General features: G+C 40.2%; 1 protein-coding gene across 2 annotated transcripts in view; it reads right to left on the bottom strand.

Annotated features, from left to right (window-relative positions):
* Positions 1 to 26,922, bottom strand: part of TEC (tec protein tyrosine kinase) — a 145,454-nt gene that overhangs the window by 35,595 nt on the left and 82,937 nt on the right. For both annotated transcript variants that reach the window (XM_081590568.1, XM_081590578.1), the window contains exons 4-8: positions 12,081 to 12,185; positions 7,923 to 8,004; positions 7,081 to 7,209; positions 3,037 to 3,083; positions 1,230 to 1,402 (exon numbers count right to left, since the gene is read on the bottom strand). In XM_081590568.1, coding sequence (XP_081446694.1) covers positions 1,230 to 1,402; positions 3,037 to 3,083; positions 7,081 to 7,209; positions 7,923 to 8,004; positions 12,081 to 12,185 — 536 coding nt within the window. The remainder of the gene's footprint in view (positions 1 to 1,229; positions 1,403 to 3,036; positions 3,084 to 7,080; positions 7,210 to 7,922; positions 8,005 to 12,080; positions 12,186 to 26,922) is intronic.

Genomic DNA, 26,922 nt, shown 5'->3' with positions numbered 1-26,922 from the left:
CAGATGACACCACCCTTATGGCAGAGAATGAAGAAGAACTAAAGAGCCTCTTGATGAAGGTGAAGGAGGAGAGTGAAAAAGTTGGCTCAAAGCTCAACGTTCAGAAAACTAAGATCATGGCATCTGTTCCCATCACTCCATGGGAAATAGATGGGGAAACAGTGGAAACAGTGTCAGACTTTACTTTTTTGGGCTCCAGAATCACTGCTGATGGTGACTGCAGCCATGAAATTAAAAGACGCTTACTCCTTGGAAGGAAGGTTATGGCCAACCTAGATAGCATATTTAAAAGCAGAGACATTACTTTGCCAACAAAAGTCCGTCTAGTCAAGGCTATGGTTTTTCCAGTCGTCATGTATGGATGTGAGAGTTGGACGGTGAAGAAAGCTGAGCGCCGAAGAATTGATGCTTTTGAACTGTGGTGTTGGAGAAGACTCTTGAGAGTCCCTTGGACTGCAAGGAGATCCAATCAATCCATCCTAAAAGAGATCAATCCTGGGTGTTCATTGGAAGGTCTGATGTTGAAGCTGAAACTCCAATACTTTGGCCACCTCATGCGAAGGGTTGACTCATTGGAAAAGACCCTAATGCTGGGAAGGATTGGGGGCGGGAGGAGAAGGGGACGACAGAGGATGAGATGGTTGGATGGCATCACCGACTCGATGGACATGGGTTTGGGTAGACTCCAGGAGTTGGTGATGGACAGAGAGGCCTGGCGTGCTGCAATTCATGGGGTCGCAAAGAGTCAGACACGACTGAGCAACTGAACTGAACTGAGTATAAATAATGTTTGTTTTTAAACTTCTTGAATGCATGTATTTAATCATAGGCACATACGCACATACATATAGACAGACACACACTCACATTCTCTCTTTCTACAGTAAATCTAAGATTACTTATTTAATTTGAGGGGGAGGGGGAGGGGAAGAGACCTAAAAGGCAATTTCCCCCAAGATCAAAACAATCCAATTCAAACACATAATGGATGAGAAACAGACCAGTATAATGGATTCTAAGTTTTGGAAAGAAGTGGTTGATCCATTTACATTTATTGAGTCACTAAGAATACACTGTGCTACTAAAAGGTAATAAGGTAATAATGTATATTTTCATTTATGGCTGCTGAATTGGTCTCACTACATAACAGTTACAGATTATCATCTTCTTGTTCAGTATTTAATTTCCAGCCACCCACTGTGTATCATCCACAGGGAGGGAATACCTACCCGTATTTATCTCTTGCTTTCCACCAATGAACATCATTCTTTTCCAATATGATATACTCCTGGCCTCTCTCTAGTCTGAGATCATGTGCTTCTGTTGCTTGGAAATCATACATGGCTACAACTATTTCTTCACCATTTTCTTCTTCAGGCGGAATTGGTGGAGGAGGCCTTCGCTAAGAAATGGAAATAACATGTGAAAGTTTAGTCTTCTATTTGAAACTGGGTGTGAAGTAAAACACTAAGCACTGCACGTACTGCCACAGAATAAACTCTTCCTAAAATAACCTGGTGACTCTCTGCCCATGAGTTTGATGATGTTGATGCTACTGGGCCTCTCGTGGGTTTCAGAATACAGGACAAGGGCAAAAACTGTCTTTAAATATCAAAAGGATTCTTCTCGGCGTCAGAATTAGCTTACCAGGGAGAGGCAAGGTTAGAATGTGAGTAGAAATGACAACTAAAAGCACACCCACCATTTAATGGCCAACAATGGGAAAAGGCCTACTTTCGTCAGGTCTCCCACTTGAAGGAATCTGTACTTCTTCATGCCTACTATGTGCAAGGTACACTCTAACTACACAGCTGGCATACTTCTTCTCATTTTTTTGTTTTAATTTTAAATTGAAATATATAGTTGGGCTTCCCTGGTAGCTCAGCTGGTAAAGAATTCACCTGCAATGCAGAAGACCTCAGTTCGACTCCTGGGTCAGGAAGTTCCCCAGTGTTCTTGACTGGTGAATCCCCATGGACAGAGAAGCCTGGTGGGCTACAGTCCACGGGGTCACAAAGAGTTGGACACAACTAAGCAACTAAGCACAGCCCAGCACATAGTTAACTTACAATGTTGCATTAGTTTCTGGTATACAGCGAAGTGATTCAGTATACATTCTTTTTCATACTGTTTTCATTATGGTTTATTATAGGATACTGAATACAGCTCCCTATACTATAGAGTAGGACCTTGCTGTTTATAGGCTTTATATATAATAGTTTCTATCTCCTAATCTCAAACTCTTAATTTACCCCCATACCTCGCCTTTCCCCTTGGGTAACCCTAAGTTTCCTTCCTCTGTGAGTCTGTTTCTGTTTTGTAAATAAGTTCATTTGCATCCTCATTTATTCTCGGTACTAATTCCATAAGAGTATACAAGTTCCATTTTATAACTAAGGAAACAATGGCTTAAAGTCACTCACATCAGATTTTTGCTGGATCGCGTCCCTCCCAAGTACAAAGTATATGTGTTTTCTACCATACTCCACTATTCATAGGTATATCATTAAATCACTAGTCATTCCTTTGTCAAAATACTGTGGTCTCAAGACTGAAATATTCCTCTAAAGTCCCACATTGCTTGAATAATATTCAAAGCCAAAATATAGGCAGAATGCCAGATGATAATAGGGCCCCCAGTGATAATTTCTGATACATTTAAATAAATATTATTTGACACCAAAAAAAAAAAAATCAAGTTAAGCCACAATCTATCCATTTCTGATATGATCCAAGCAGGAGGCAACATCACAGGAATGAACAAAAACACACTTGGTAAACAAATGCTTAAAAAAGTTAGGAGCTTCCCTGGTGGCTCAGACAGTAAAGAATCTGCCTGCAATGCAGGAGACCTGGGTTCGATCCCTGGCTCAGAAAGATCCTCTGGGGAAGGGCATGGCTACTGACTCCAGCGTTCTTGCCTGGAAAATCCCACAGATAGTGGAGCCTAGCAGGCTACACAGTCCATGGTTCGCAAAAAGTTAGACATGACTGAGCAACTATCTCATCACTTCCAAAAGTTAAAGACCACCTTACTTTCTTTATTTCTGGCGCTGGTGTTGGAGGTAGTGCTTTTCTTATACCTAAAAATACAACAACAAGATAGGTTAAAATGCCATCTAACAATGATCGACAGATTTAAGGAAAAGTAAACATAACAAGAAGTCCACTCTGACTCTCTCACTCTGGTGCGTGCTGCTTATAATACTATTTTAGAACAGATTTCTTGAACAGACTGTAAAATGCCCTAGGGATCGAGGCCATGTGTTACTCATTGTAAACAAATGGGATTACATCAGAACCAAAAAGCTTCTGCTCAGCAAAGGGAAACCTTCAACAAAATGAAAAGGCAACCAATGGAAGGGGAGAAAATATTTGCAACCCACATATCTGAGAAGGGGTTAGTATCCAAAATATACAAGGAACTCATACAACTCAATAGTTAAATAATAACTCAATTAAAAGTGGACAAAGGACCTAAACAGACTTTTTTTTAAAGAAGACCTACAACAGCCAAGAGGTACCTTTAAAGGTGCTCAGCATAACTAATCATTAGGAAAATGCATATCAAAACCAGGAATAAGATACCAACTCATACGTATTAGGATAGCAATTATAAAACCCATATGTGATAACAAATGCTAGTAAGGAGGTAGAGAAAAGGGAACTCTTGTGCACTGTTAGTGGGAATGTAAATGAAGTAGTCACTGTGGAAAACAACATAGAAGTTCCTCAAAAAACTTAAAAATAGAACTACCAGATGATCCAGCAATCCCACTTCCAGGTATATACACAAACGAAAGGAAATCAATACCTCAAGGAGACAATCTGTACTTCCATGGTCATGGCAGCATATTTCACAATAGCAAGGAATAGAAACAACCTGAGCATTCACCAACAGAGGACTGGATACAGAACATGTAGTGTGTGTGTGTGTATATGTACATATATACACAATGGAATATTCAGTCTTAGAAAAGCCTTAGAAATATTACTCAATTTATATATATATATATATATATATAAAACTGGAGAAGGAAATTACAACCTACTCCAGTATTCTTGCCTGGAGAATCCAATGGACAGAGGAGACTGGCAGGCTACAGTCTATGGGGTCGCAAGAGTAGGACACAACTGAGCAACTACACGCGCGCACGCACACACACACACACATATCTAGAACTAATACCCCCCCCAAAGATGTCCTTTTCATCATAGAGGACGGGAACGCAAAAGCAGGAAGTCAAGAAACACCTGGAGTAACAGGCAAGTTTGGCCTTAGAGTACAAAATGAAGCAGGACAAAGGCTAACAGAGTTTTGCCAAGAGAACGCACTGGTCATAGCAAATACCCTCTTCCAAGAACACAAAAGATGACTCTACATATGGACATCACCAGATGGTCAATACTAAAATCAGATTGATTATATTCTTTGCAGCCAAAGATGGAGAAGCTCTATACAGTCAGCAAAAACAAGACCAGGAACTGATTGTGGCACAGATCATGAACTCCTTATTGCAAAATTCAGACTTAAATTAAAGAAAGTTGGGAAAACCACTAGACCATTCAGGTATGACCTATATCAAATCTCTTATGATTATACAGTGGAAGTGACAAATCGATTCAAAAGATTAGATCTGATAGGCAGAGTGCCTGAAGAACTATGGATGGAGTTTCATGACATTGTACAGGAGGCAGTGATCAAGACCATCCCCAAGAAAAAGAAATGCAAAAAGGCAAAATGGTTGTCTGAGGAGGCCTTACAAATAGCTGAGAAAAGAAGAGAGGTGAAAGGCAAAGGAGAAAAGGAAAGATACACCATCTGTATGCAGAGTTCCAAAGAATAGCAAGCAGAGATAAGAAAAGTCTTCCTCAGTGATAGATGCAAAGAAGCAGAAGAAAGCAACAGAATGGGAAAGACTATAGATCTCTCAAGAAAATTAGATAGAAAATTAGATAGCAAGGGAACATTTCATGCAAAGATGGCCACAATAAAGGACAGAAACGGTTTGGACCTAACAGAAGCAGAAGATATTAAGAAGAGGTGGCAAAAACACACAGAAGAACTATACAAAAAAGATCATCATGACCCAGATAACCACGATGGTATGATCACTCACCTAGAGCCAGACATCCTGGAATGCAAAGTCAAGTGAGCCTCAGGAAGCATCACTATGAACAAAGCTAGTGGAGGTGACAGAATTCCAGTTGAGCTATTTCGAATCCTAAATTATGATGCTGTTAAAGCTGTAAAAGTGCTGTACTCAATATGCCAGCAAATTTGGAAAACTCAGCAGTGGCCGCAGGACTGGAAAAGGTCAGTTTTCATTCCAACTCCAAAGAAAGGCAATGCCAAAGAATGTTCAAACTACCTCACAACTGTACTCATCTCACACACTAGCAAAGTAATGCTCAAAATTCTCCAAGCTGGATTTAGAAAAGGCAGAGGAACCAGAAATCAAATTGCCAACATCCTTTGGATCATAGAAAAAGCAAGAGAGCTCCAGAAAAACACCTGCATTGTCGACTATGCCAAAGCCTTTGACTGTGTGGATCACAACAAACTGTGGAAAATTCTGAAAGAGAAGGGAATACCAGACCACCTGACCTGCCTCCTGAGAAATCTGTATGCAGGTCAAGAAGCAACAGTTAGAACTGGACATGGAACAACAGACTGGTTCCAAATTGGGAAAGGAGTACATCAAGGCTGTATATTGTCACTCTGCTTATTTAACTTACATGCACAGTACATCATGTGAAATGCTGGGCTGGATGAAGGACAAGCTGGAATCAAGACTGCAGGGAGAAATATCAATAACCTCAGATATGCAGATGACACCACCCTCATGGCAAAAAGCAAAGAGGAACTAAAGAGCCTCTTGATGAAAGTGACAGAGGAGAGTGAATAAGTTGGCTTAAAAGTCAACATTCAAAAAACTAAAATCATGGCATCTGGTCCCATCACTTCATGGCAAGTAGATGGGGAAACAAGGGCAACAGTGACAGACTATTTCTTTGGGCTCCAAAATCACTGCTGATGGGTGACTGCAGCCATGAAATTAAAAGACACTTGCTCCTTGGAAGAAAAGCTATGACCAACCTGGACAGCATATTAAAAAGGAGAGATATTACTTTGCCAACAAAGTCCATCTAATCAAAGCTATGGTTTTTGCATTAGTCATGTATGGATGTGCAAGTTGGACCATAAAGAAAGCTGAGTGCCAAAGAATTGATGCTTTTGAACTGTGGTATTGGAGAAGACTCCTGAGAGTCCCTTGGATTGTAAGAAGATCAAACCAGGCAATCCTAAAGGAAATCAGTCCTGAATATTCATTGGAAGGACCTATGCTGAAGCTGAAGCTCCTATACTTTGGCCACCTGATGCGAAGAACTGACTCATTGGAAAAGATCCTGATGCTGGGAAAGATTGAAGGCAGGAGGAGAAGGGGACAACAGATTAGGGGTTGGTTGAATGGCATCACCAACTGGATGGACATGAGTTTGAGCAAGCTCCAGGAGTTGGTGATAGGCAGGGAAGCCTGGCATGCTGCAGTCCACGAAGTTGCCAAGAGTCCGACACAACTGAGCAACTGAACTGAACTGTGTATATAAAACAGGAAAAAATACAAATAAAGTCTAAGGATCTAGTGTATAACATGGCAACTATAGCTGATAGCTTTGTAATGTAAATTGAACTTTTCTAAGAAAATAGAACTTAAATGTTTTCATACATACACACACACACACACACACACACACACAGGTAAAGATACGAGGTTTTAATTAGCTCAGTGAGAAGAATCTTTTCCAATGGATAAGTATATCCAATCATCTCACTGCAAATTTTAAAGATCTTGCAATTTTGTTAATTATATCTCAGTAAAGCTGGGGGGAAAGGTGAGAAAAACCGCTGACAGTCCTTCCTTAGGTTCACACATACCCTTACAAAATATACCTACCCTGAAAGTTTGAAGGCCATATTTAACAAACAGCAAAATCAAAAACATGTCACTTTCTCCCTTTACCAATAACATGTACATCCTGAGCACAATATAGTTACAGAATAAAATGAATACTTACTACTTTCAAAAAGATTATATTTTTCACATCCAGGTGCTAGTTTTTCAGTTTGTCTGCAACACTGATAACTTCCATCTGCCCAAAATTTAGGATGATATTTAATCATAATATTATTGTTGTTCTTTATTTCTGTAATTCAAAGATACATTAAATGAACAGTGAAATAAAGCAGAGATGACAGAATGTTTCCTTGAGTAACACTGTTGATCACTCTTTCTCAAATTCATTGTTATTGTTTAGACACTAAGTCGTGTCTGACTCTTTTGTGACTCCATGGACTGTTTATTATGAGGAAATCCTCATAACATAAAATCAAACATTCAGAAGATGCATACAGTTCTCTTTTGCCTCCTTTTTTTGGTGAGGCACCCTTGTGCTAACAAAGTGAACAACCTCTGCTACACTGTGATGAATAAACACAAAAGTCAGCCCATCACCATATTGTTCTTCACAGAAAGCAGTGAGGATTATGCAGGACAAATTACAAATGAACATTCTTCATGTACAAGTCAATTCCTCTACATCAAATGTTGACTACACAATTTCTTGGAAAATACTATATCCTGCTATCATAAAAGCCCAGTGCTTAGTCACCTCCAAATGTATTATAGATTAAATGAAATCTTGTTTTTCTTAAAAACTATGTAGAAGCCACTAAAAGGAACCAGATTATAAAAAAAGGAAGTTATCTTCGATGTGTGTCACTTACAGGAAAAGAATGCCCTTGGAGAAGCACTTATTGTAGATTAAAAGATTATAAATGTAAGATAGTTCTGTCCTAGTGATAAGAATGTTATATTCTGAAATTATGTACAGATTAATATTTCATGATATGAGTTTACCTTCTTTTAACTTCTTCACCCACCGGTCCCTGCTTTGTGCACTAGGTGCAAAAATGTAAAGTGTGTTAGCATCATGCACAACCTGAAATAAAACAAAAGATGGAACAGGTGAGAAATAGCACTCCTACCTAGCATAGAGCCCTTGGTACCACAGGAACCAATAAAAGACCCTGAAATTCTTTAAGCAAGTCAATCGCTTTCAGTCCAAAGAACCTACATTCCCTTCTTACAAAAGCAAATTTATTTCTCCATGTCTACATCAAGTGGGATTTTGCAAAGGACTGTGCTTTTACAGGAGGAAAAAAATGTACAGAGGCCAGGATGCTTTGCCAATCTTATTATTTCTTGCAATGTAAGGAACTAAAGTTCCTTAGGCCTGGCATGCTGAGGTTCATGGGCTCGCAATGAGTCGGACATACTGAACTGAAGTAAACTTGGTACAACAGGGATTATTCCAATCAAGTATTTTTCTGAATAATATTTAGATGAATGGACTACTCTTTCAGCATCACTCCTACACCTTCCTTTTGCCACTACAAATAACTGCAGTAGGTAGCTTAATTAAGCACTGACTACTCCAATTCTAAGCTTCATGCTTTACAGACATTAACTCAATCAATCCTACCATCAAGGCATTAGTATTCTCATTTTGCAGAAGAGACTAAGGCCTATCCAAGACATCAATTCTAAATAGCTCCCAGAGGCACCACTCACACAGAATACACTGCAAATGGTGCCCCTTAATTTACCTGCCCATCAGCATGTAGCTGGTCATCCAGAAAGCCAGGATTCTGACTCTAAGTTCCAAACTTTTAACCACAGTACCTCTTTTAGAGTTACCTCCAAGTGAACAATTAGTCTTATTCCTAATAGTTTTAATATTAATAATAAAATTAAGCATGGGAAGCTAACCCAAGAATTTTGGTCTTCACTTTATCCTTGATGGTCAGTCACAAGGCAGAAACACCCTGATTGACTGAAAAGGAATATCTGGCTGGAAACCTCTCTTTACTATAGCAACAGCCACTAGATTGAACACAGATAGCTCTTTCATCAATAGATGGCTCTTCCTGACCATATTTAATAGATAATCCCGAGAAATAAAAATCATATTTTTATGGCAAGACAAGAGAAATGTAAACAAAAAATTCTTCTCTGCTCTTCAGCATCCTCTCTCCCCCACTGTACATTGTGTAACTCTGTAATGCAAAATCAAACCTCCCCATCGGCAGAAATACCTGCTCAACCCTAAAGAGTAACATCTTCCCAGCAGAAGCAATCCAGTGCCTTAAAAGATAGCATTCCTTCTTGATCTTGTAAGGGGTCACATGACCCACTACAACGCTGCTCAGATCTGGATTCTATAAAACTGTCAATAATACATCACATTATGTCCAGCCCTCTGTCTCAAAAACTGCCATATAATTAACTGTGTCTTGACTTCTAGAGGGTGGAACAGTTCTCAGAGCTTTTTGAGATGCTCCTCCCAGGTTATAATCCTCAACTCTGGCTCGAATTAAGTTTTCCATTTTTCTTTCAAATTCTTTTCCCATTTAGATTGTTACATAATATTGAGCAGAGTTCCCATGCTATCAGTAGGTCCCTGTTGGTTATCCATTTAAAATACAGCAGTATGGGGACTTCCCTGGCAATCCAGTGGTTAGGACTTTACCCATGCTCTCACTGCCAAGGGCCCAGGTTCAGTCCCTGGTCGGGGAAGATCTCACAAGCTGCACGGCACAGCCAAAATATATATATATATATATATATACACACACATACACACACATATATACACATGGCAGTGTGAACATGTCAATCCCAAAAAAGAATAGATACATGTGTGTGTGTGTGTGTGTATATATATATATATATATATGAATCATTCTGCTGTAAACCTGAAACTAACATGACATTGTTAATCTATACTTCAATATAAAATAAAAAGTTAAAAAAAATCCCCACTTCTTTCTTAGATCGACTGATTAGTTTTTTGTCAACAATCCCTTCTCATTCATTCGAATCAAATAAATGTGGTCTAATAACAATGGAACACCATAGAACGGTTCGATTCAGTCACTCAGTCGTGTCCAACTCTTTGCAACGCCATGGACCTCAGCACGCCAGGCTTCCCTGTCCATCGCCAACTCCCGGAGTTTACTCAAACTCATGTCCATTGAGTTGGTGATGCCATCCAACCATCTTATCCTTTGTCATCCCCTTCTCCTCCTGCCTTCAATCTTTCCCAGCATCAGGGTCTTTTCCAAGGAGTCAGTTCTTTGCATCAGGTGGCCAAAGTATTGGAGTTTCAGCTTCAGCATAGGTCTGTCCAATGAATATTCAGGACTGATTTCCTTTAGGATGGACTGGTTGGATCTCCTTCCATAGAACAAATATTGCTATATTCTACTCGGTGATTAATTCATACAACTAGCATTTTGCTGGGACTACATGAGATACAGAAATGAATCTAAGAAATACCTTATTATAAGACAGAAAATGAGACGTAATAAACAGGTAAAGATAAAGTGCTAAGAGGGCTCTGGAGGTGTATGCTGCCTTATTTGGCCCATGATTTTCATACTTGTGTCAACCTTGAAAAGATACAATGTGAGAGTTGCAAGTTTTATTCAGGGCAAAATGAGGACTACTGCCCAGGAATCAGCATGTCAGATAGCTCTGAGAAACTGCTCCAACAAGGCAAGGGGCATGGTCAACATATATGTGATTTTTGCTGAAGGGAGGGTACATGCAATCAAGCACATATTTTTCCAGAAGGTTTCTGCTAGGTTCGTTAAGCAGTCATCATTATGAAGGATTTTAGTGCTTTTCCAGATATGAGGAGATACAAGAATTGTACTCATAAAATCGGCTCCTGAAAATATCTATCAGAAGACCTGTCCTCCCAGTTTTTCCTAAAACACAGAGTGCTTCATTTCTGCTCTATACCCTGGACTTCTTTCAGGGAGTACTGAAGGTCAGCAGCTGCAGCAGCATCTGAGTTAATCCTTGTAGAGGTAAATGGCAAGTGCCCACAACAAGTGCCAATTTGTAGCTGACACCTGTGACATTGTGATTTATAACAACAAATATATATTTGGTCTCTGTTCTGGTTTCTGGCACAGAGCTCCTAGAAACCCCTTGGAATTTCCTGTGCTGAGAAAAGGGGTATCTTTTATTATGCTAATGAGGTGACAATCCAGAAGGTGGGGGAGGGTGCTGGTTGCCAGTGAAGCCAACCCTGTGATTACAATATTGGAACTTTTAGTCCCATTTCTCGGAGGTGGAGACCTCCGAGAAGGAAAGAGGAGCTGTGATTGAGTTCAATCATCAATGGCCAATGATGTAATCAATCGTGCCTAAGTAATGCAGTTCCTATAAAAACCCAAAAAAGAGAGGGTTCTGAGAGCCATCTAGTTGGTTAAACATGAGGAGATGTCCACAAACAGATTAATGAATAAAAACAATTGTTTTATATACACACATACACACATATATATACACATATACACATATATGTACATACATACATATACATGGTGGAATATTATGCAGCTTTAAAAAAGAAAAACCCTGTCACTTGCCTCAACATGGATGAACCTAGAGGGCATTATGATAAGTAAAATAAACCAGACACAGAAAGATACACATTGCATGATCATAGATGTGGAATCTGAAACACACTCATAGAAACAAGAAGAGTGGCTGACAGGGGCAGGTAGGAGGAGCACTGGGAGACGTTGGTCAAAGGGTACAAAGCTGAAGGTTGCAAGATGAATGAGTTCTGGAGATCTAACGTACAGCACGGGGACAGCAGTGAACAACACTACGTGTTTGAAATTTGCCAAGAAGGTAGATAGGTAAGTGTCTCACCACTGGAGAAAAAAAAGGGATGGGGGAAGGAAAGAAAATGGTAACTACGTGAAATGATGGATATGTTAACTGGCTTGACTATAGCAATCATCTCACAAAGTTAACATATATCAAAACATCAAATCTACACTATACATATATGTGATTCTTATGGGTCAATTATAGTAAACTTCAACAAAGCTGCAAGAAATCAATCAACAAAGCAATGACAGGAAACTTTAATGTGAAATAGTAAACATGACTAAAAGCCCAGAAATTCACTGTCAAAAAAATACGCCAGCTCACCTGAAATGGATATTTATTTTGACAGGGAATTACACCATCATCGTTCTTCACTATTTCCACACACTTGATTTTTGACACATCAATAAATCCCTTTCTGTACTTTTTCTGTTAAAAAAAAAGAGAGAGAGAAAACCGTTTCAATCATAAGTTAAAGGAAAAATGTTATTAATAGCAACATTTGTTTTAAAAATCACTGATTCAAAATATTACAATTTCCTTAATAATTATATAAATCATGCCCCCGTTTATTGCTAAAATTATTCAAAATACTAACACTATGAGGATTATAATCAAAATAATTAAGTCCTTTAATTTCCAAAGCTGAAATTGCTCTGTCCTTGCCCTCTCCAGAAAGGTCTAGAACTGAGAAAGAGACTCCCTTTGATGGCTGCCTTCCTCACAGACACACACCTTAACTTTTAGATGACACCCAACTCTCATAACCCAAAAAAGAAAGCATCAGAGACAAACCAAGCAAAAAGTCCATGCACTCGATCACAGATGCAAACTCCAGCCAGTGACATCTTCCACTCCAGCCCACAGAACTCAGGAGGACGTCAGGAGGACGTATGCTCATGTAAAGCCTCCATTCAGGTTCTATGTTTGAATTTTCTTTTCCTTTTTTTCCCTTCCCTATTGCCCTCCCTCCCTGCTCACTGCAAATCTCCCTACAGCAAGTAACTAATGACATACCAGGACTTCTCCCTCCAAACCTTAAGCATAATGATCTCACATGTGAGAATTTATCCCAGGGAAAAAAATCCAGAATAATACCAAGTAGTATGTGCAAAGACAACTTAGCATAGTGTATTCCTTAAAAATGATTTCAAGCACAATGTAGAAATAAAAAACGTTTACTGAATAATATTAACTGATACATCCCATACAAAAAGCTGCACAAAAACTAAGATTACTTTAGAAGAGAATGTACAGAGTCATATAACAAAGAATAGAAGAGAAATGAAGATGAAGAACACTGTAGTATCTAGGGTGACCCAGGCAGGCCCTGGCCCTGGTCATTCAAAACTGCTTCATCTAATACTTTGAAACTCCCCTCTGGCCACAACCTTTGGAGTCCCTACCCTGCACCTTATAAGCAGCTCTGTGTTTTACTACCACCACCCTGAGACCAGGCCACCCTTCCAGACTACAGCTCCCATTTGTCATCTGGCCGTCATTTGACCAGTGCATCCATCCTCCTAGTCTCCCTCCCTCCCCTCACCCCCATCTCTCTCTCCCTCTCCCCAACCCACCCCCACACAGGAATCCCCATCCCCCACTGACATTTCCATCAGGCCGCAGTTCTACCCACACCTTCTTCTGCTCCTGCATGCCTGGCAGCAGAAGTTTACAAAACAATCCTACCGCTGCTGCTGCTGCTGCTGCTGCTAAGTCGCTTCAGTTGTGCCCGACTCTGTGCGACCCCATAGACGGCAGCCCACCAGGCTCCTCCGTCCCTGGGATTCTCCAGGCAAGAACACTGGAGTGGGTTGCCATTTCCTTCTTCAATGCATGAAAATGAAAAGTGAAAGTGAAGTCACTCAATCCTACCTGTCCTTTAATACTTAGCCAGGCCTTCACAGGTCTTTCGTCTATCTCCAGTGGGGAGAAGCTGGTGGCCTCCATGGAGACCACCAGTCTCATAAATGCTACAGAGCTACAAACCCCACCCATTCCCCTCGTCCCAGTGGACCATCCCTGTCACTACCTCATGAAGAAGAGAGAAGCCATCCCACAAGCACACCCCTGACTTCTTACTTTTGCAGGCCTAAAACACCCTAAGATTCACCCTTCTTTTCTTCTCTTTCATCCTGTCTCTATGAGAAGGTTAAAAGGACACAACAGCTAAGGACATGGTAGTTGGCACTTAACAGACCTCATTTCTTTCTATGCTCACCAAATTCTCACTTTACAGATGAGGAAACTGCACCTCAGACAGGTTAAACATATCACCCAAGGATCCCAAACTGCTCCTAAAGGTCCCTCAACCTTGGATGCCCCAGCTGCAAACAGGTGACAAAATTAATGGAGCCAAGTCCCCGATAGGGCAACATGGATTCTGAGCATGGCCTGAGCTTCCGCCCCAACAGGCAGAGGAAAGCTCTTTACAGCCGTACTCTTCTAAGGCCTTTGTTTCTCCTGCCTACAGACCAGCGGTCCCCCACCTTTTTGGCACCAGGGACCAATTTCGTGGGAGACAATTTTTCCAGGGACCATGGGATGGGGGATTGGTTTTAGGATTTTTCAAGCGCATTACATTTACTGTGCACTTTATTTCTAACCTAATGTTGCCGGCAGGAATTAGACAGCAATAAGCAATCTGACAGCAGGTACCAGCCCCAAGCCTGGAGGTTGGGGACCTCTGCTACAGACACCTTCAGGCCTCTGCCATCCACACCAAGGACCTTCTTCTGGCCTTCCCTTCCCGAAAGAGAGGTATTACACCTTCAGCCTTCATTTCCTTCCCACCCACTCCTCCTTAACCACGTGCAATCTGCCTGCCTCCCTTCTCACCACAGCTGCTAAAGTTGTTCTCAAAAACACCACTCATGACCAAACCCAATGGCCTTCACTCAGCTATCTTCCGCTCAAGCCTTTATGAGGCATTGAGGGGGTGCTGCTACTCTCTCCTGCAGAGGCTCTGACTTTAGGTCACTCTGGTTTTCCTTCCGTCTCTTCCATTCAGTTTCCCACAGAACAATACCTGCTCCGTGCCAGCCACTGTGTTAAGGAACACATCAAGTGTTCCAGAATGACCTCAGTTGCCTCAACTATAAAATGGGAATAATAATAGTACCTACTTCATAGAGATTATTAGATAGTTATGAGAGTTAAATGAGTGAGCATTTGCAAAATGCTTTAAAGGGTGATCTGTAATATGATATCTGTGAGTGTTTGCTATATAAAATAAATAAGTAGGAAAAAAAAGTGTGGCTGAAGCCCAGGGTGCATGAGGCAGGTGAGCAGGGGCCAGCTTGTAGAGAACCTGGTGCACAGTGCCAAGGGGTCTAGTTAGACAAGGCCACCTACTCTGTTCCTGGGCTTATGCCAGTTAGTGGGCAGAAGAAACTGTGATCCTATTAATAAGTCACATGTGTTCATTGTAGAAACCTTAGAAAATATTAATAGCACAAAGAAAATCAAATGATCTTTAATCCCCCAAGCCTGGAGAAAATCCCTGTTGATACATCATGGAGTTTTTTCAGACACTGCTCTGGGGTCATTTATCACCTGCCAGCTCTCTTAGCTCTTGAGCAGCAGACCATCATCAGTTTCTGAGACGCCCATCTCCACTCACCACCTGCCCCTGCAACTAAAAGCGGCTGACAGATGCCAGTTAATCTATATAGGAAAATCGGGGGTGAATGGTATACTGGGCTGGTTTATGCTCCCCTAAATACACATCCCATGATATATAATCTATTGAACTATACTAACATTTGGGTTTATTAATTCAAATACTTCACTATGAAATTTACAGATAAAGGTTCACACTTAAGTTGGTCATTCATTACTTTATCTATCCTGCCACCAAACACTGATCAGACACCAAGCACAGCGCTGTGTGCTGCAGCCTCAACATTATGGAAGGCGGTTGAGAGTCTCCTCAAGAGGAGCTCACAATAATATGGTAGGTGGAAGGAGAGAGGGGAATGATTCACAATCAAATAAAGATGAAGTCATGTGTCATGGTATGCTATGGGATGAGCAGGGAAAAGCCAGGGAAGTTTCAGGGAGGAACTGATATTTTGATTTGGTTTTTAAAAGATAAGAACAAGTTTTCTTTAGAGAAAGTGGAGAAGAGAACTCAGGCGGAAAAAACAACAAAGCACTGATTTAGGGAACAGAAATTCATTGTGGCTGAAGTTCAAAGTGGCTCAGAGGAAGCGTAGGAAAGGACACCAAAATGATTATTTGAGACCAAATTAGGAATAGGTAACTAATGGTCATTTTGTCCATTGTTTAAATAGGGAAACTAGAGAGACAGATTAAATATGACTTGTGTGAAACAACACATCAACAGAACAGTGGAACTGGGAATTAGATGAATGAGAACCTGCCCCTGGGCAAGTCTTACAAGATACACTATTTTCCTTTAATTTCTAGAATTAAAATATTTTTTAAAATATCAATAACAACTCTAAATTAAACTAAATTTTTATGATTGTATACAAATATCCAGAGCTGGCCCCAGGTTTATCTGCAAAACACCCTCGGGTCCTCCTTTCTACACCCCTCTCCTAAGACTTACTATGCGCAATGAGTTTCCCTCCGATAATCTTAATGGTTCCTCCCTTTCCCCCTATATCACAACTTTTACTCCTAATGTGGCTATTCTCAGCTGCCTGCCACAGAAGAAAGCTACTGGATGAATCACCTGTGTACTGCAGGGACCTCAGGTCGGGGGCATGAACTTTGGAGGCAGGTAGATCCTGAGTCCAGCCACATTCTGCCTTCTCTGGGTTCCTCTGTAGGCAAAGGATAATTTCACTAAGGATAAAGGATAAGTTCACTGCTCATTTCACTAAGCTCTAAGCAGGAAAAAAGATAAGGTACAAAGGTGCTCAGTACAGTGGCTGGTACAGGGAAGTCACTCTCTAAATGGCAGCATCTACTATTAATTCATCTTCACAACAACCCTGGGAAGTTGTTAGGAAACTGAGTAGCTGAGAGGTAATGAGTGGCTGAGCCAGAACTGAAACCACATCTTTCAAAATCACAGAAGCTTTTACCTGACTCCTGGTCTCTCAAGCCTGAGTATTTGTGAACACTTATTTTAAGAAAATAAAATTATCTTATGTCAAAACGTAACAATTACTCTGAGCCAGTCACTACGTGCACCTTTAATGGTAACTCAATGAATCCTCACAGCATTATGAGAGCTTTTGTCACCCCACTTTACCGATGAAGAAATCAAGGCTGACAGCGTATAATTAACTGGCTAGAAGTCATACAACAAACCAGGACCTTAACTCTAATTCCAATCCTGAATTCTCAAGTGCCACGTACTCTTTAGTAACTTGATATCACTTAACTTGAGTACAAACAAACTCAGTGGAAATTTCTCATGTTTATAACTCTTAATAAGTGTAAGATCAAAGCAAGTTCACCAATTAAATGCAAACAAAACTGGACAGTAAATAAGATTCAAACTAACAGCTTACTTGAATATGAGGGCTGGGCTATTTGCTGGAATTGAATCTCTCTCCTCAAACCATGGAATTAAAACTCCATGGACAGAGAAGCCTGGTGGGCTATAGTCCATGGGGTTGCAGAGTCAGACACAACTGAGTGACTGAACACACACACAGCACACCTTAAAAGCACACCCACCTCGAATCAGTTAGTTGCACACACACTACCATGCTTTCATTAGGACTCCATCTGGTCCAGTTAAATTGTTTAGTGTTGAGTCAGCTTCTGTTTTCTCCAAAGGACATAACGATTAAAACAGACCATAAATACAAACCCAAAGATGGCTGTTGACATGGCATGTTTAATGACAAAGGACCTTCCAGAGAATACAGACAAAAGATATGTCATATATAATAATATATAAGTGAAGTTCTTAAATCTCGCAGTCCTCAGCAGATAGGCAGCATCAAAGCTTACTAGTGACATTCACTATATTCTACCATGACTATTTCTTCACTCAGTCACATTAACTAAAGATTGATTTTGGTTTCCTTCTACCACCAGGTACAGAGATACCAAAGAACCATGACAGAGATTTTAAAAGCACAGAATTTCTTGCCCTTATGGAATTTACAACTAGCCATTTGCTAAGGTTAAGGAAAGGAATAATCAAGTTGACACTGAAAGTTCAGAGAGGTCAATACTAAAAGGCCATAGAGTTTTCAATCAACTCTTGAAAAGGAAAGAAATAAAATGATGTATTCTACCAAAAATTTCAAATGAGTGAAAAGGCCTATTTCATACATGAAGGTTCTTTTCCCTTTCCACTCAGAACAGAGATGAAAGAATGGGCCTCAAGAGCAACAGGACACATTAATCATAAGAAACAAGGAAAACCTCAGGATAGTTATGACTGTGTGTGTGTGGATACTGAGAATAATTTTGACGTAGGCCTTTCTGGTATCAGGAGAAGTAGAATAAATAAAATATAAAGTCATTTCCAACTTGGCAATTCTATGATGAAACATCCCCACTTTACTAAGTACTAAATTCCAGTGAAAAACTAGAAGAAAACTAAACCAAAAACTTGGCATCTTAATATTTTTTTCCTCCTCTTTAATCAGTTCATAATAATAACTGACATAAGGGCCTTACAATTTACACAGTGACTTTAATCAAACAAACAAATAAAAAGAGTACTTTTATATTAAGAAGCCAGTAGTTACATCCATAAGCATGGCTCACTTATGAAGATTATGGTTTCTAACATAACATCCAGAACAAAGACAGGATAAATTATAAGGAATCTGAAGACAAAAAAATTTCATTTCCAAAATTACATGATAATCTTCAAATAATATTGTGCTGATAGAGATGATTATAAGGTTTCTGAAGATTGTTTTTCACTGTATTCAAAGTTAAAGTTTTTATTCCCCCCCAAATAACCATTTCCTCTTAACGATATTTCTATACTTCTGGCACCCATTTCCTAACGCCCTTTTGCAACCCAAGGGCACCTTTTAAAACTAACACCAGTTATGTTTCATCATAGTTGAAAGCAAAACCTACTAACACAAGTATTTGCAAGTAAGTCTAAAAGTAATTTACTTAAATTCTTAAAGTTAGTAAAAACTGAAAAGAGTTATATAGAAATCAGCATATATAAATCTCTTTATAAATTTCATGTGACAAACATCCAAATTCAATGAATTCCAGAAGTAATCAATTCAATCCAAAGAATATGAACCCCAAGGAGAGGAGATGATGCTAGTGATCTCGACTGCCACGTTTTCCCCTTCTTCCTGGGTGCCCAGCTAGACTGTCTTTTCCCATCTCCATACATTTGGGTAAGCCTGTGTGCTCAATCTCTGGCCAAAAGAGTGCAAGTGAGACTAATATCAACCAGTGTTTATTATATTATACATAAATTTTTCAGTTTTTAGAACTACTACTAATTGCCACATGCAAACACTAAGATTAAAAACAGAAGTCCGTAAGAGTCACCTTCTATATTAAATTATGATTATTCTGCCACCCTCAGACTAACAAAGCTCTCTTACTCCCATACATCTGCTAAAATGTTCTCCCCAGCAGATTTATTTGTATTAGCTGAAAACTGGAAACAACTTGAATGACCATCAACAGGTGACTGGACAAACAATGAAATAGTTTACAGCAATAAAAAGAAATGTAACATTGATACAATAAAATGGAAGTATTTCAAAATAATATGCTAGGTGAAAGAAGCTAGCTTTTTAAAGCATAAATGCTATATAAGTTTATTTCAAAATTCTCATATATGCAAACTAATCTATAGTGCTAAAAATCAGATGAGTGATTACCTAGGGATAGTGAGATATAAAGAGGGGGTACGAATTACAGAAAGAGCATGAGGAAAATTTGAGGGTAATGGATATGTTTATTATTTTATTGTAGTAATGGCTTCACAGGTATATACATATGTCAAGACTCCTCAAATAATACATGTAGTTTGAAAGTGAAAGTCGCTCAGTCATGTCCAACTCTTTGCAACCCCATGAACTATACAGTCCATGGAATTCTCCAGGCTAGAATACTGGAGTCAGTAGCCATTCCTTTCTCCAGGGGATTTTTCTCAACCCAGGGATTGAACCCAGGTCTCCCCCATTGCAGGCAGATTCTTTATCAGCTGAGTCACCAGGGAAGCCCAAGAATACTGGAGTGGGTAGCCTATCGTGCAGTTTACTATATATCAATTATAACGTCAACAAAGCTGAAAAAAAAAATATGGCCCCTGCCTTCAGGGACCTTGAAATCTGGGAACATTTAGAAACTAAGAAATTATTTGCTAATAATTTACTGTTCTAAATCATAGACTTCAAATAGATCATGCTCCAGCACTTCAGACTTTACCTTCCAGTGCAGAGGGTTTGGGATGGACCCCCAGTTGGGGAGCTAATATCCCACATGCCTTGAGGTCAAAAAACAAAAATAATGGAAGCTATATTAACAAATTCAATAAAGACTTTAAACACGGTTCACAGAAAAAGAAACTCTTAAAAAAAAAACAACACCCAATCAAAAAATGGGTGGAAGATCTAAACAGACATTCCTCCAAGGAAGACATACGGGTAGCCAAAAAAGTACATGAAAAGATGCTCAAAAGTTTTGATGCAAATCAAAACTACAACGAGATATCACCTCACACAGTCAGCATGGTCATAAAAAAATCTACAAATAATAAATGCTAGAGAGGGTGTAGAGAAAAGGGAACCCTCCTACACTGTTGGTGGGCATGTATATTGGTACAGCCACTATGGAGAACAGTATGGAGGTTCTTTTAAAAACTAAACCGAGTTACCACAGGATCCAGTAATCCCTCTCTTGGCATCTACCCAAAGGAAACCATAATTTGAAAAGATGCATGCATCCCAACGTTAACTGCAGCACAATTTACAGTGGCTCAGACTGTAAAGAATTCACCTGCAATGCAGGACACCCAGGTTCAATCCCTGAGTCAGGAAGATCCCCTGGAGAAGAGAATGGCTATCCACTCCAATATTCTTGCCTGGACAATTCCATGGAGAGAGGAGCCTGGCAAGCTACAGTCCATGGGGTCACAAAGAATCAGACACGACTGAGCAACTAACACTTTCACTTTTTTTTTCACTTTCACAGGACATGAAAGTAGTCTAAATGCTCATTGACAGAGGAATGCATAAAGATGTAGTACATATATGCAATAGAATATTGCATGCTCAATCACTCAGTTGTGTCCAACTCTTCAAGATCCCATGGACTGTAGCCTGTAGGCTCCTATGTCATAAGATTTTGCAGGCAAAAGTACTAGAGTGAGTTGCCATTTCTTCCTCCAGAGGCTCTTCCTGACCCAGGGATCAAAGCCACATCTACTGCACTGCCTGCACTGGCAGGCAGATTCTTTACCACTTGGGCTTCCACGGTGGGTCAGATGGTAAAGAATCTGCCTGTAATCTGGGAGACCCAGGTTCGATCCCTAGGTAGGGAAGATCCCCTGGAGAAGAGAATGACAACCTACTCCAGTATTCTTGCCTGGAAAATCCCAAGGACGGAGGAGTCTGGAGGGGCTACAGTCAATGGGGTTGCAAAGAGTTGAACACGACTGAGCAACTAACACTTAAGCAACTTACTCTTAGTCTTCTTTACCACTTGAGCCAACTGGGAAGCCCTACAATGAATATTACTCTGCTATAAAAAAAGAACAAAACAATGCCATTTGCAGAAACATAAATGAACCCAGAGTTTGTCATAATGAGTGAAGTTAAGTCAGACAGAGAAGGACAAATATGGTATGATATTGCTTACACGTAGAATTGAAAAAAATGGTACAAATGAACTTATTTACAGAACAGAAAAGAGTTACAGATATAGAAAACAATCTTATGGTTACCAGGAGGTAAAGGCAGGGGGGATAAATTGGAGATTGGGACTGATAAGTATGCCCTACTATATATACAATGGATAACTAATAAGGACCTCCTGTATAGCACAGGGAACTCTACTCAATACTCTATAAAAAAAGTTTTAGATAAACAAATCAAAGAAAACTTAACAACAACCAAAGAAAAAAACTGGTATAAAAGTGAAGTAGGCAATCAATCAGCTCTCAATTAAATGAAGGCTCTGCCTTAGTATTTATTCTGATTTAGAAACTACTCATCCACCCACTTGATTCATCCAGTGCTAAATTTTTTCTGGTTAAGAAATAAAATTAATTTAATACCTTTCCCTAAAGCTGGTGCCCAGCCCTACCCTCCTCTTTCTCCCTTTCTCATCACCAGCTTCTTCGAGGCAGGCGGGATAAAGGTCACCAACTGGAAAAGACACACCTACCTCCTCCACAGCACCTGACATGTGGCAGATGCCTGATGACTTGTGCATGAATGAATGAATGAATGCTTCCCAGGCGGCGCAGTGGTAAAGAACCCGCCTGCCACTGCAGGAGATGCAGGAGACTTGGGTTCGATCCCTGGGTCAGGAAGATCCCCTGGAGAAGGAAATGACAACCCACTCCAGTATTCCTGCCTGGAGAATTCCATGGAAGGAGGATCCTGGCAGGCTACAATCCACAAGGTCACGGAGTCAGACATGAATGAATGAAAACATGAATGAACAGAAGAGGATTCAGCTAAGCAGGGAGGAGGCCTTCCTTGGGTCTGATTTCACAATATCCTGTCACAGCCATCACTTTTTTTTTTAATTAGAGGATAACTGCTTTACAATGTTGTGTTAATTTCTGCTGTACAATAATGTGAATAAGCTAAATGTACACAGATATCACCTCCCTCTTGAATCTCCCTCCCACACCCATGCCATCCCACCCATCTAGGTCATCACAGAGCACCAAGCTGAGATCCCTGTGCTATACGGCAGCTTCCCACTAGCTATCTGTTTGACTGTGCTATTTTTGAGCAGGGTTTCAGCTAGCGAGTTGGGAAGATCCCCTGGAGAAGGGAAAGGCTACCCACTCCAGTATTCTGGCTTAGAGAATTCCATGGACTGTATAGTCCATGGGGTCGAAAAGAGTTAGACATGGCTGAGCAACTTTCATTTTCACTTCAGCTAGCTTTATTTCTGCCACTGCTGTCTCAGACATGCACCACCCCAGACGGGCACAGGCACGCCACTAATTTCCAGGACCTAAGAGGCCCTTTTTCTGCCCTCCTGTTCAGTCAAAGCACATTGATGCATGTGTGACTACAAATGAACACAGTAACTGTCACATTACAATTCTCAGAAATACAACTCTGTCAAGGCACCCCTCCTCAACCACAGAGAAGGTAATCGCTGGATAAGCCACTGCAAATCTCTTTTTTGTTTGTATGTTTAAGTAGTAAAAAAGAAGAAAGGGGATAAAAGAAGGAAAGTCCTTTAACCTAGGTTTCAGTTTTCAAGTTTCTACGGTTAACAGTGACAAACAGAACCTTGCTTCTGTACTAGGGGTTCCGTGTGCACCTGCATGTATGTGACTGCACGTATGTTTGCGCACATGTGTTCTGAGGCTCTCCAGTGAACACTTCATGTGTTCAGGTTTTTTTTAAATGACATTTTATATCTTTTTGAAAGTACAAATAACTAGAATCACAAAAACATGATTTCTAAGCAAGAGGAACTTAGGAGAGAGAAGCTTTGTGAGTTTCTGGTGGGTGAAAATTACAGACAGCAAATGGGGCAAAATTGAAAATGCAGTTTCCGGGATAAGTGGTGAGTGGCAGGGCGATGAGTAATGCCAACACACACAGCAAATTCTGTGGCTTTTGCATGTGGCATGAACCTACTTTTGCAGCACAATTAGGGGTACGATTTCCACCCCCACTCCCAGTATCCCCACCGTGGCCAAATGGATTGATGAAGTGATCGTTCAGAGAAACGATAGCCCCAGGGGTGGGAAACCCCTATGGTAACTGCCCCCAGCCTCATCCTGGAGGCTGACCCATGAGATGCAGGCAGGACTGGGTTTCTGAGCAAGGGGAATGTTAGGAGCCTCACAACCTCTTGCGAACTTTATCTCCACACTGCCCACGCAAGACCTCCAGGTCCTTCACTAAAAAAAAAACCCTTCTCTCTGCTTATCTGATGTGAGTGGACCACAAAGGTGCTTGCAGAGAAGTATGATTTGGAGATAAGATTTCCTTAAAATAAACCAAGCTGTGCTAGGATCCTGCAAGAACAGTGCATGAACTTGGTCTAAATAAGCTTCTACTGGACCATATACAACATTTCTCTAGTTTGCTCCAGTGTAAACAGGATCATCCTGCAGTCTGTTCACTAAAATACCTTTAAAATATTCAACTACATATAATGTAGCTTCCCTAGATTGCTTGCTGCCCCCGAGAAAGCAACATCCTTCCTTTTTTCCAGTAAAGATGATCAGTCATGCTGGTTAAAGTTCCTTCCTTTCGCTTCTAGGGGGCCTAAGAGATTGGGGTAAAGGGAAGGAGAGTGAGGAGGTAGACATGGGGAGAAGGAATCACATGCGACAACACCAGCAAGAAAGAGAAAATGTGTATCTTATATCGAGATCTCTCATAAGAAAAGATGAACTGTCTATCAATTCTCCTCACAGTAAGATACAAAGAGAAATACACAAAATTGCCTAGTTTCACGGATTTCTGGAGGCCTAATGGGTGCTAACTACTGCTTTTACTATGGTTTCTATAGGAATATTCACTTTGGGTTACAATTAATTTACAGAAAACGTTGGCAGCACAATCTCTTAATTGTGAACATTCTACAGATAAAACTATTTTAAAAACAATTTCTTCCACTAACTAGGCCTGCTTCATGCCATTAAGGAAGTTTTGTTGATATGTTTTAAGGTGTGTGATAGTATTAAGGTTCTAATTAAGATGCAGACTTTGTTAAAAAAATAAATATGATACAAATGAACTTACATACAAAACAGAAACAGACTCACAGACAGAAAGCAAACTTACGGTTACCAAAGGGGAAAGGCAGGGGGAGAGAGAAACTATAAGTTTGGAACTAACATATACATAGTACTATATATAAAATAATCAACAAGGACCTACTGTATAGCACAGGGAACTATGCTCAATATTTGTAATAAAGGAAAAGAATCTGAAAAAGTATATATGTGTGTGTGTGTGTGTGTGTGTCTAGCTTTGCTGTATACCTGAAACTAACACAACACTGCAAACCAACTGTAATTCCATAAAAACAAAACAGCAAAAGGTAAGTACTCTGTGTCTTTTGGGGATGGATACTGAAGCATCTGTAGAAGAAATGATGTGATTTCTATAAGATACTGAGAGTGGGAAAGATGTGCCGCAAGATAACTGAAGTGGGTGTGGGGAGTATGACTTGGGGTTATTTAGCCGGGTGCTGGATACATACGAGCCAGTGCACTATTCTGTCCACATTTGAGTATGTTTGAAAAGTCTAAAAAATATTTCTTCCCATCATATTTTTAAAAATCCTGATCAAAGCAGTTATTGAATATACTTAACAAAAATTCCTTGTGAAAATACAGAAAGTGTGCATTACAAACTGGTAAAAAAGTAGAGATGAACAAATTGCTTAAGTGCTGCTAATAAAGATTTAGCTATCCTTGTTGGTACTGTGAACACTGGATTCAAAAGAGGAACTAATACAATTCCTGATGTTCACACAGCGCTCTTACAGGTCTCATTTACTCGACTCTTTGCATCCATCAATCTCTAAGTGCTTCAAGTCTAATTATAAAACCACTGAGCTTACTGAAAAAATGAGTTATTTAGCATCTGCATTGTATAATCAGATATATGGTACATTAAACCAACTGACTAAGAGCAAATGAAGACAGAGTTCTAGACTGTGCTACTCTACTCTTTATTGGTTATCACAGCTAGGGGCCATCCTTAAACTATTCATCCTCTCTTACTCTGCTATTGTTAATACAATTAACTCTCAAGTAATCTAATCAAAATTAATCCATGTTGCAGAATATATGGCCATTCCAAGAGATGCTCTCCAATGCCAAATACATGACCCCCACAGCCCAAGAGCCAGGCTATACTCACTGTGGGCCCACCAGCACCTGTGAGGGGGCATTATCTGTTTGATTTTCTCTTCCTTACCCCCTTGGCTCCCTTCCGAGTGCAGAGGGACCGTATCATACCACCTAGACAGCAACCAGCCTTGCGAGGCTTTCAAGGAACTTGTAGAGTTTCTATAGCAAATGACTTCTGTGAGTATATCTGAAACCTCCCTATTACCAAGCACAGGCTTTTAAGTGGATTCAGAAAGAGAGGTGGCTTTTCTCATCAATTCACAAAGGTGATATTAGGTCAAACCATAAGAAATTGCCCTTTTAGAAGTGAAAAATGATCAAATACTGGTAATTTCAGGTGGTTCCATTTAATACATTTTGTACCTTTAGAACGTTTTGGTCCTACTCACATACCTCACACTCTGAAACAAAAGCAGCCTGTACTTTTTCTGAAAGTACTTTTTCTAACTTCTACATATCATAATATGTAGTTAACTATGAGACTCTCACGGAGTACTCAATGTCCATAATAGACGGGTAGGGGATGGGCGCCTGCCTCGTCTGGTCGCCACCAGCATCCAGCACCATGGGAACTCAATGGATACGTGGTATGGGTAACCCAGGAAGACACTGGAATTGAAATTAGATTTAACTTAATCAAATTAAAACATCAGATAGTTAACCTAGAATCAGCACAATTATTTTAAATCACACACACTATTTCAATTGCCAAATTGAGAGTTATTTCACTGTTGCTTGTTTCAAGGGTATCACAGTTGTGAACAATGTAATTCGTACACTTTTCGTTTCGAGTTATGAAAGGAAGTATGAATAGGTCACAGTGACTAGTTTATGTCCCCAAATCAAAAAGTCTTACATTCCATACACAGGATATTAAATATCTGGAATTAACCCACATATCCTCAGACCTTTCAAGTATCTCCCCTACACCTCCTCACCCCTCCAGCTCTCACAGTCAACATTTATGTAGCATCTGCTCCTGTTCTCAGGAATTTCCAGCTGGTTGGGAAGAAATGATTACTCATGAGGCGGTGTGGAAGGTTCTTTCCTGAACAAAATGTAGAGGGACACAAAGGAAGCAGAGGTTGATTCTTCCAGGAGAAGAGTCAGGGAAGGCTGCATGGAGGAGGTGCCTCTTTGAGCTGCAGCTTGAGTCCCTAAAAAGAGTTTTCCAAG

The sequence above is a fragment of the Giraffa tippelskirchi genome, chromosome 1, assembly GCF_054371585.1.
Source record: "Giraffa tippelskirchi isolate mGirTip1 chromosome 1, T2T-mGirTip1v1.2.pri, whole genome shotgun sequence".
Classification (NCBI taxonomy): domain Eukaryota; kingdom Metazoa; phylum Chordata; class Mammalia; order Artiodactyla; family Giraffidae; genus Giraffa; species Giraffa tippelskirchi.
The sequence above is the reverse complement of the archived record's forward strand: the minus strand, read 5'-3'. Positions and strand labels throughout refer to the sequence as shown.